This window comes from Globicephala melas, chromosome 2, assembly GCF_963455315.2.
Source record: "Globicephala melas chromosome 2, mGloMel1.2, whole genome shotgun sequence".
Classification (NCBI taxonomy): Eukaryota; Metazoa; Chordata; class Mammalia; order Artiodactyla; family Delphinidae; genus Globicephala; species Globicephala melas.
The window spans coordinates 97371510-97383667 of record NC_083315.2 but is presented as its reverse complement, the minus strand read 5'-3'; the positions used below and the strand labels follow the sequence as shown (position 1 = coordinate 97383667).

The 12158-nt window shown below is 36.1% G+C and overlaps 1 protein-coding gene across 3 annotated transcripts in view; it reads left to right on the top strand.

The window, feature by feature from the left end:
- LOC115845916 (uncharacterized) overlaps nt 1-11141 on the top strand; it is a 602167-nt gene extending 591026 nt beyond the window's left edge. For all 3 annotated transcript variants that reach the window (XM_060294491.1, XM_060294490.1, XM_060294489.1), the window contains one exon: nt 10661-11141. In XM_060294491.1, coding sequence (XP_060150474.1) covers nt 10661-10967 — 307 coding nt within the window. In that variant the 3' untranslated portion in view covers nt 10968-11141. The remainder of the gene's footprint in view (nt 1-10660) is intronic.
- Nucleotides 11142-12158: the final 1017 nt, after the last annotated feature.

Genomic DNA, 12158 nt, shown 5'->3' with positions numbered 1-12158 from the left:
GAGCCCCAGGAGCTGTGAGAACAAAGAAGAGAAAGGGAAATCTCTCCCAGCAGTCTCAGAAACAGCGGATTAAAGCTCCACAATCAACTTGATGTACCCTGCATGTGTGGAATACCTGAATAGACAATGAATCATCCCAAATTGAGGAGGTGGACTTTGAGAGCAAGGTTTATGATTTTTTCCCCTTTTCCTCTTTTTGTGAGTGTGTATGTGTATGCTTCTGTGTGAGATTTTGTCTGTATAGCTTTGCTTCCACCATTTGTCCTAGGGTTCTATCTGTCCGGTTTTTTTCTTAAATTTTTTTTCTTAATAATTATTTATTATTTTAATAACTTTATTTTATTTTACTTTATCATCTTTCTTTCCTTCTTTCTTTCTTTCCTTCCTTCCCTCCTTTAGACAACGAATCATCCCAAATTGAGGAGGTGGACTTTGAAAGCATGATTTATGATTTTTTCCCTTAGCGCTTTTTGTGAGTGTGTATGTGTATTGCTTCTGTGTGAGATTTTGTCTGTATAGCTTTGCTTCCACCATTTGTCCTAGGGTTCTATCCATCTGTTTTTTTTAAATTTTTTTTCCTTAATAATTATTTATTTTAATAACTTTATTATATTTTATCTTACTTTGTTTTACTTTACTTTTCTTTCTATCTTTCTTTTTTCATCCTTCCCTCCTTCCTTCCTTCCTTCCTCTCTTCCTCCCTCCCTCCCTTTTCTTTCTTTCTTTCTACTTCTACTAATTCTTTCTTTCTACTTTTCCTCACTTTTATTCTGAGCCGTGTGGATGAAAGGCTCTTGGTACTGCAGCGAGGAGTCAGTACTGTGCCTCTGAGGTGGGAGAGCCAACTTCAGGACACTGGTCCACAAGAGACCTCCCAGCTCCACATAATATCAAATGGCGAAATTCTCCCAGAGATCTCCATCTCAACACCAGCACCCAGCTTCACTCAATGACCAGCAAGCTACAGTGATGGACACCCTATGCCAAACAATTAGCAGGACAGGAACACAACCCCACCCATTAGCAGAGAGGCTGCCTAAAATCATAATAACTCCACAGACACCCCAAAACACACCACCAGACGTGGACCTGCCCACCAGAAAGACAAGATCCAGCCTCATCCACCAGAACACAGGCACTAGTCCCCTCCACCAGGAAGCCTACACCACCCACTGAACCAACCTTATCCACTGGGGACAGACACCAAAAACAACAGGAACTAGGAACCTGCAGCCTGCAAAAAGGAGACCCCAAACACAGTAAGATAAGCAAAATGAGAAGACTGAAAAAAAAACAGCAGATGAAGTAGCAAGATAAAAACCCACCAGACGTAACACATGAAGAGGAAATAGGCAGTCTACCTGAAAAAGAATTCCGAATAATGAAAATAAAGATGATCCAAAACCTTGGAAATAGAATAGACAATATGCAAGAAACATTTAACAAGGACCTAGAAGAACTAAAGATGAAACAAACAATGATAAACAACACAATAAATGAAATTAAAAATACTCTAAATGGGATCAATAGCAGAATAACTGAGGCAGAATAATGGATAAGTGACCTGGATGATAAAATAGTGGAAATAACTACTGCAGAGCAGAAAAAAGAAAAAAGAATGAAAAGAACTGAGGACAGTCTCAGAGACCTCTGGGATAACATTAAACACACAAACATTCGAATTATAGGGGTTCCAGAAGAAGAAGAGAAAAAGAAAGGGACTGAGAAAATATTTGAAGAGATTATAGTTGAAAACGTCCCTAATATGGGAAAGGAAAGGGTTAATCAAGTCCAGGAAGCACAGAGAGTCCCATACAGGATAAATCCAAGGAGAAATATGCCAAGACACATATAAATCAAACTGTCAAAAATTAAATACAAAGAAAATATATTAAAAGCAGCAAGGGAAAAACAACAAATAACACACAAGGGAATCCCCATAAGGTTAAAAGCTGACCTTTCAGCAGAAACTCTGCAAGCCAGAAGGGACTGGCAGGACATATTTAAAGTGATGAAGGAGAAAAACCTGCAACCAAGATTACTCTACCCAGCAAGGATCTCATTCAGATTTGATGGAGAAATTAAAACCTTTACAGACAAGCAAAAGCTGAGAGAGTTCAGCACCACCAAACTAGCTATATAACAAATGCTAAAGGAACTTCTCTAGGCAAGAAACACAAGAGAAGGAAAAGACCTACAATAACCCAAAACAATTAAGAAAAAGGGAACAGGGACATACATATCGATAATTACCTTAAATTTAAATGGACTAAATGCTCCCGCCAAAAGACACAGCTTGGCTGAATGGATACAAAAACAAGACCCATATATATGCTGTCTACAAGAGACCCACTTCAGACCTAGAGACACATACAGACTGAAAGTAAGGGGATGGAAAAAGATATTCCATGCAAATGGAAACCAAAAGAAAACTGGAGTACCAATTCTCATATCAGACAAAATAGACTTTAAAATAAAGACTATTAGAAGAGACAATGAAACTACATAATGATCAAGGGATCGATCCAAGAAGAAGATATAACAATTGTAAATATTTATGCACCCAACATAGGAGCACCTCAATACATAAGGCAAATACTAACAGCCATAAAAGGGGAAATTGACAGTAACACATTCATAGTAGGGGACTTTAATACCCCACTTGCACCAATGGACAGATCATTCAAAATGAAAATAAATAAGGAAACCCAAGCTTTAAATGATACATTAAACAAGATGGACTTAATTGATATTTATAGGACATTCCATCCAAAAACAACAGAATACACATTTTTCTCAAGTGCTCATGGAACGTTCTCCAGGATAGATCATATCTTGAGTCACAAATCAAGCCCTGGTAAATTTAAGAAAATTGAAATTGTATCAAGTATCTTTTCCAACCACAATGCTATGAGACTAGATATCGATTACAGGAAAAGATCAGTAAAAAATACAAACACATGGAGGCTAAACAATACATTACTTAATAACGAAGTGATCACTGAAAAAATCAAAGAGGATATTTAAAAATACCTAGAAACAAATGACAATGGAGACATGACGACCCAAAACTTATGGGATGCAGCAAAAGCAGTTCTAAGAGGGAAGTTTATAGCAATACAATCCTATCTTAAGAAACAGGAAACATCTTGAATAAACAACCTAACCTTGTACCTAAAGCAACTCAAGAAGGAAAAACAAAAAAACCCCAAAGTTAGCAGAAGGAAAGAAATCATAAAAATCAGAACAGAAATAAATGAAAAAGAAATGAAGGAAACAATAGCAAAGATCAATAAAACTAAAAGCTGGTTCTTTGAGAAGATAAACAAAATTGATAAACCATTAGCCAGACTCATCAAGAAAAAGGGAGAAGACTCAAATCAATAGAATTAGAAATGAAAAAGGAGAAGTAACAAGTGACACTGCAGAAATACAAAAGATCATGAGAGATTACTACAAGCAATTCTATGCAAATAAAATGGACAACCTGGAAGAAACGGACAAATTCTTAGAAATGCACAACCTGCCAAGACTGAATCAGGAAGAAATAGAAAATATGAACAGACCAGTCACAAGCACAGAAATTGAAACTGTGATTAAAAATCTTCCAACAAACAAAAGCCCAGGACCAGATGGCTTCATAGGCGAATTCTATCAAACATTCAGAGAAGAGCTAACACCTATACCTCTCAAACGCTTTCAAAATATAGCTGAGGGAGGAACACTCCCAAACTCATTCTAGGAGGCCACCATCACCTTGATACCAAAACCAGACAAGGATGTCACAAAGAAAGAAAACTACAAGCCAATATCACTGATGAACATAGATGCAAAAATCCTCAACAAAATACTAGCAAACAGAATCCAACAGCACATTAAAAGGATCATACACCATGATCAAGTGGGGTTTATTCCACGAATGCAAGGATTCTTCAATATACGTAAATCAATCAACGTGATAAACCACACTAACAAATTGAAGGAGAAAAACCATATGATCATTTCAATAGATGCAGAGAAAGCTTTTGACAAAATTCTACACCCATTTATGATAAAAAACCCTGCAGAAAGTAGGCATAGAGGGAACTTTCCTTAACATAATAAAGGCAATGTATGACAAGCCCACAGCCAACATCATCCTCAATGGTGAAAAATTGAAAGCATTTCCACTAAGATCAGGAACAAGACAAGGTTGCCCACTCTCACCACTCTTATTCAACATAGTTTTGGAAGTTTTAGCCACAGCAATCAGAGAAGAAAAGGAAATAAAAGGAATCCAAATCAGAAAAGAAGAAGTAAAGCTGTCACTGTTTGCAGATGACATGATACTAAACATAGAGAATCCTAAAGATGCTACCAGAAAACTACTAGAGCTAATCAGTGAATTTGGTAAAGTAGCAGGATACAAAATTAATGCACAGAAATCTCTGGCATTCCTATACACTAATGATGAAAAATCTGAAAGTGAAATCAAGAAAACACTCCCATTTACCATTGCAACAAAAAGAATAAAATATCTAGGAATAAACCTACCTAAGGAGACAAAAGACCTGTATGCAGAAAATTATAAGTCACTAATGAAAGAAATTAAAGATGATACAAATAGATGGAGAGATATACCATGTTCTTGGATTGGAAGAATCAACATTGTGAAAATGACTCTACTACCCAAAGCAATTTACAGATTCAATGCAATCCCTATCAAACTACCACTGGCATTTTTCACAGAACTGGAACAAAAAATTTCACAAGTTGTATGGAAACACAAAAGACTCCGAACAGCCAAAGCAATCTTGAGAATGAAAAACGGAGCTTGAGGAATCAGCCTCCCCGACTTCAGACCATACTACAAAGCTACAGTAATCAAGACTGTATGTTACTGGCACAAAAACAGAAAGATAGATCAATGGAACAGGATAGGAAGCCCAGAGATAAACTGACGCACATATGGTCACCTTATCTTTGATAAAGGAGGCAGGAATGTACAGTGGAGAAAGGACAGCCTCTTCAATAAGTGGTGCTGGGAAAACTGGGCAGGTACATGTAAAAGTATGAGATTAGATCACTTCCTAACACCATACACAAAAATAAGCTCAAAATGGATTAAAGACCTAAATGTAAGGCCAGAAACTATCAAGCTCTTTGAGGAAAACATAGGCAGAACACTCTATGACATAAATCACAGCAAGATCCTTTTTGATCCACCTCCTAGAGAAATGGAAATAAAAACAAAAACAAATGGGACCTAATGAAACTTAAAAGCTTTGGCACAGCAAAGGAAACCATAAACAAGACCAAAAGACAACCCTCAGAATGGGAGAAAATATTTGCAAATGAAGCAACTGACAAAGGATTAATCTCCAAAATTTATAAGCAGCTCATGCAGCTCAATAACAAAAAAACCAAACAACCCAATCCAAAAATGGGCAGAAGACCTAAGTAGACATTTCTCCAAAGAAGATATACAGACTGCCAACAAACACATGAAAGAATGCTCAACATCATTAATCATTAGAAAAATGCAAATCAAAACTACATTGAGGTATCATCTCACACCTGTCAGAATGGCCATCATCAAAAAATCAAGAAACAATAAATGCTGGAGAGGGTGTGGAGAAAAGGGAACACTCTTGCACTGCTGGTGGGAATGTGAATTGGTACAGCCACTATGGAGAACAGTATGGAGGTTCCTTGAAAAACTACAAATAGAACTACCATATGACCCAGCAATCCCACTACTGGGCATGTACCCTGAGAAAACCATAATTCAAAAAGAGTCATGTCCAAAATGTTCATTGCAGCTCTATTTACAATAGCCCGGAGATGGAAACAACCTAAGTGTCCATCATCGGATGAATGGATAAAGAAGATGTGGCACATATATACAATGGAATATTACTCAGCCATAAAAAGAAACAAAATTGAGCTATTTGTAATGAGGTGGATAGACCTAGAGTCTGTCATACAGAGTGAAGTAAGTCAGAAAGAGAAAGACAAATACCGTATGCTAACACATATATATGGAATTTAAGAAAGAAAAAATGTCATGAAGAACCTAAGGGTAAGTCAGGAATAAAGACACAGACGTACAAAAACAAAACAAAACAAAACGAAACAAAACAAAAAAAAAACCAGAAACCAAACTGTAAATGTGAATTAAATGCAGACTCCACAAAAAGTAGCTGTTGAAAGGGAAAAAAAAAACATAGATACAAACGTTTATTGACAGACGTAAATAAAAACTAATATGGTGACATTTTTCAAATTAGCCATTGTAAAACACTGTTTGCTTTTTTTTTTCAAACAGCGTAAGCATTTTTCAGTTATGCTGGCCTCAGAAAGTATTTACGAAAAGGATAATAAATAATTAATTCCACTGGGGAAAAAAACAAAAAACATGTGTAACCATGTTAACATACTAAAGGAAAAAATTCCTATGATTTCAATAGATCCAGAAAAGTTTGTGATAAAATCCAACACCCCTTTATGGTTTAAACACACACACACAAACCTAGAGCATTATGCTTGTATTAAACACTGTACTATAGGTCCTAGTTAAGAAATAGAAACTAAAGGTATAGGGAGGGGAAAAACTTCCATTTAGAAGTTCTAGATATAATATAACAATAAAGTACACTTGAAGATTGCTAAGGAAGTAGATCTTAAATGTTCTCACTACAAAAAAGAAATGGTAATTATATAGGACGATGGAGGTGTTAACTAACCCTACTGCAGTGATCGTATCACAACACATAAAGGTGTCAAATAATGCTGTGCACCTTAAACTTATACAATGTTATATGTCAAGTATATCTCAATAAAGCTGGAAAATAATGATATGGAATGTAAAGGTAGAAATAAAACAGTAATTATTCACAAAAAACATGATTGTTTTCCTGAAAACTCCCAAAGAACCCACAAAATCCAATAGGATTAATAAGTGAATTTAGCAAGATCCCTGGCTACACAGTGAATCAATACATATATATAACTAAATAGTTTTCTGATATACTAGCCAAAGACATTTGGAAAATTGAACTTAACACCATTTACAAGAGCATAAAATAAAATACTAGGAATAAATCTAACAAAAACTATGCAAGTCCTCTGCACAGAAAACTACCAAACGCTACTGAGAGAAATTAAAGAAGACTAAAATAAGTGGGAAATATGATGCATTTATAGATTGGATATCAATTTTCCCAAAATACAATCTCAATCATAATCCCAGAAAATTTCATTTTGCAGATATTCACAAACATTCTAAAATTTTTATGGAAACACAAAGGACCAAGAATAACTAAAATAATCTTAAGAACATATTCAGAAGATTTACACCACAATCTACACTACCAGATATGACTTCTAAATCTACACTAATTAGAATGTATTATTGGTACAAAGATACACAAATAGACCAAGAAACAGAAGAGTCCAGAAATAGACCCGCAATTATATAAGCACTTGATTTATAAAGTTACTGTTGAAAAAAATTTTCTACACCAGTGTCAGCAAAATTGCCATTGTCTTAAATACTAATATACCTAATATTCATATCAGTTTGAGAGATATTGTCACACCATTTTACAGACAAGAAAAATATAAATTGTAACTCATCTTAAGGTGAATTCTCTATTTTCCTAAATATTGACAGGACTTCACAATCTTCTCAGAACAAATCAATTTTGACATCTTTCAATTTTCATTTAATAAATTGACATTTCAATGATCATATTAGTACCTAAATATATGTTAAATGAGATTTACTGGCATATTAAAATAAAATAACTTTAAAGAGATTATACAGACATAACTGAAATGATATTTTAATTTCTAGGCCATTTCAAAAGCTCATTATATAAATTTTTATATTCATGTAAGAACTTCAAAATGTTAAATTTATTTACCCCCAGGAAATGTCTAAGATGTCGGATCTTCCTAAATACACAGTTTTCACATGTAACACCATCTTGAAAACATCTGGACTTCCCAGAGACCACAGGGAAAGGAATAGTCCTTCAACACCTAAAACAACCACATTCCTATCAGCGTAAAATAATTTTCTAAGAAAATGTTTGATTTTTCTGTAACTACAATTAAAATATAAATATATACAGCCCTGTTCTTAGTGTAGCTATCTGATCTTTGTATACTTTTGTGGGAGGGTCAGGCAAACTTGCTCTCTGAAGATTCAAAATGCTGCTTTTACCCAGAGACAAAATCTCAGGGAGAATTCAATAGGCTGACAAGAGAGATGACCTTTTGGTAGCATGTACATGTAGCTGAGTACCAGTGGCAATTTAGAAAACAGAACAGGTTTCTTTTCAGTTGAGAGTTACAAACAGTATCCTTTTATATATTCCTGGTGCCTCACAGTAAAAGGGAGATAAGTTTGAATGTTTGTCAGTCAATAAAACAGAGAAAGTATACCGTAATATAAGACAGGAACAAGGAAAAAATCTTGTATGATAAAAAAATCAAAGAATCACAAAAACAAAAAATTAATATAATCATGAGAAATAATATTTTAAAACTTTTTTTGTAAGTAAATCTCATAAAAAGTTTGAAATCAAATTCTGTGGGGGCATTTCTTCTGTAAGCAGCCCATCATTTTGTGCTGTTTTGCCCACAAGTCTCAAACTCACCCCATAAGGGAAACGTGTGCTACCTCTCCAGTTTGACCTGAGCTCTAGTACCTCCCAACACGGGTGTATTCTCTGCCTGCCCTGGAGTCAGGAGAGACATGTCAGGGCAAAGGACTGATTCAGCACAGCACGTTTAGAGAAACCGAGCCTATAGGGTTTCCCATCCAAACTGAATCAGAACTCAATGAAAAGAAGTTCACAAGACAACAGTTTGAAGAGCACTGACCCTGAAACAGATGCTGGGCAATAGCTGTAAAAGGGGCACTTCTCATCCCAGGGCTTGCTGCCACTGGGCTGCTGACATACACAATTCCTGCCAACTCGCTAGGATTCAGGGATTCAGGCAGGAATCCTGGCTTAGGCTCTCATTCCACCATTTATTATAGGATCTTGGGTAAGCCATTTTCCTTCCCTCTAGACTTCAGTTTCCTTAAATCCATAATCAGGATTAAAACACCTGTCATAATTACCTTGGGGGATGGTTCTGAAACAAAAATATAATGACAAGTGAGCATTCCTTGGGACTTCTCTATGAATACGATCTTTATCTTTGTACACGTTTAACAGTATCAGATACTATTGGAACGGGTCTTGGGATGGGGAATAAATTGAATCAAAACACCTGGGTTTAAGTTCTTAGTCAATTACTAATACTCTGGGTCAGATGGAGTGATAGGCATTTAGGATACAGAGGTGAAAAATCACTGGGACATCTTCACCTTTAAGGTAAAAAATATGGACTAGATAATATCCATTAATATCCAGAGCCACTCCATGTAAGAGTATTTATACACTTCTACCCTCCTGAGCCAGGTCTGAGCCCATGTGGTTTGCTTTGGACAATAAAATATGAATGGAAATTGTATTTATTTCTTCCACACAGAAAGGTTAAGTTGCAGCATGTAGGTTGCTTCACTCTTTTAGTTTTTCCGTGCTTCTCACATTATGGAAAGATACAGTAACGCCTCCAAAAACAAAAAGAAACAAAAAAAACCAGTATACACATGGCTTGACCGAGGAATGCATTTTGTTTTAAGGGCCCTAAGGTTTTAGGCTTATTTTTTTCTGCAGAATGATCAAACTTATCTTGACTGATATAACAATGAAATGATTTTTCCATAAAGTTAAACCTGTTCAGTTTAAAGGACTGGACTTTATTCTGAGTTTATATTCTTCCAACGTTTTTATGCTGTGATAAAATATCATTTCCTGTATGAAACAATTATCATGCTGTTAGAGGTAGAATTCCAAAATGTTGCAATTATGCAAATGCAAGAAGTTACATGAATACAATACAAATATACCATATGACTGCCAGTTTAGGAGAAATTAATTCCAATAACTGTTAATGTATGCCTTCAAAAGATCTGCTCATTAAGCCTTACATCATAGCCCTTCAGTCTTTCTATGTGAGAATATCAAGTTTTGGCTTTCTCATTGGGAATCATGATAGCTTTGTTTATGACCTTAGAAACACTGTGACCGGTCTCTGAATATCTCACTGATACAATCTCCTATGGATGGATGAAGTTATCAGATGATGTGTACTAGATGGCTGCCTTACTACGTTAAGGCATTTCAAGGCCATATTACAATTGACTGCCTTCAAACATCTGCCCAAGAATTTTAAGTGGTGTAAAAACAGGTCTGTAATTCCTTCACAGACTGGTCTGTAATTCCTGGTGTAAAATCTGGTCTGTAATTCCTGAAAAGGCTTCTGATCAAACATCAAACAGTCCAGGACTCAAGCCTGTTTGAAAGAGCTTTTAGGCTAGAAGACACAATTTTTAGAAAAATAAGGTAAAATTCTAGAAGCACGTCAAAGACTGTTATGAGCAGTTTCACGTAATGAGTAGATTAGATTGGAGGTGAGGAAAGAAGAGAGAGAGTAAGAAGGATGAAAATTGTCAAAGTGTGTACAACTCGGCCTTTGCCAGTTCAGAATTATGAAGGCCTCCCTACAGCCCTGCTGAGTCTTTGCACTGCTAATTTCTTGTGTTTTATTTTTCTTTCAGCCTTTCCAGTGGAGCTAACACAAAACAAAACAAAATAAAACGCTCCCCAAATACTAAACAGCTGTCTCCAAGACCAGAAAGCATCAGAAAAGACCCTAAAGAGCTGTCTAATCCCAGAGGAAGATCTTATTTAAGTGGAGAAGTGCTTACAGCAGAAACCTTGGAAATTTCAGGGAGTGGAATTTTACTGTCAGAACTTTCAATAAAAGTGCAGCCACAGATCCTGGGAGCATTAAATAAAAATTACCAACAAGCTGTCTTACCTGTGTGCACTCTACTGAAAGGAAGGGCATACGTGAACAAGTAGCACTTGTACATCAGTCAAAACTCTGACAGCTACCCTGTGAAGTCTGACGAGCTGCCATGTGCTCGACTACCTAAGATACTCTTAACTGAACCATAAAAAGACAAATACATTAGTAATTGTATCCCTCCTGTCAATGTCCTTTTTCGTGAACTTCTCAAGCTGTTGGTTAACATTGTCTGGAATGATTTATCAATATCTTCCTAGCTTTCTTGTATAAGACAGAGGCACTTGATTTTTCTCCAAATTGTTTTTTGAATTGATTTAAGAAAATGATACAGATGTTGCCAGTTTCTGGACCTCTCCTTTCACTCCCTGCTCCTTCTCCTCCTATTAGGAAATCAAACCAATAAGATTAACATAATCTTTCTTGGAATTGACTGATCTTTTTAAATAGATCCCATGATAGACATGTGTAAAAATCAATAGCAGGCTCCTCATTTGTCAAAGCTAATGACTAAACTCATTTTGAAGTTCAATAGTGGTTACTGAAGAGTGGCCACACATTATATATCTAATCCTGTAGGTCCCCCCACTCATTCTGCAGAACAGAGAAAACGGAGGCTTTGTTGCTTGAGGCACAATATAAAAGCTCGTGTTACCATTTTATTTGTATATGTTCATTTTTCCTCCAAAGCATGACTATTTCTTGATTGTTCAAGCTAATATGTTAAAGAAAGAAATGAAGAATCAATGTTACCATTTGTAACACCTTCCCCCTTTTAAAACCAGTTCGATCGTAAGCTCCTTCAATTATAATCTTAACTCCTTGAGGTTATGGGCCATGTCTTACATATTTTTAATATCCCCGGAGAGACGAACATAGCGATTGGGTCACAGGTTAGCACAAAATAAAGATTTGGTTGAATTAAACAGAATTAAATTATCCAATATTTTGGTCCATGGCATAGCAGTTATCTCAGACCAGACATCCATACCCACTATAAAGAGCAAAAGATGCAGTTTTCTAGCAGACCCTTCTTTGACGGATGCCCTGCATCACAGAGTGGTGTTTGCTTCTGAGGTGTTCTTGCTACCTCCCACAAAACCTTTTCCTGGATTTGCAGAAGTGTGAAAACGGACAGTTTTTATACAATGCCCTCCTCCCTTATAAATGTCTTCTGATTATGGGTGTATGCCAGCAACAAAACATCCTGAAATCCAGGAGAGATCTGGATGAAACACATGTAGCCC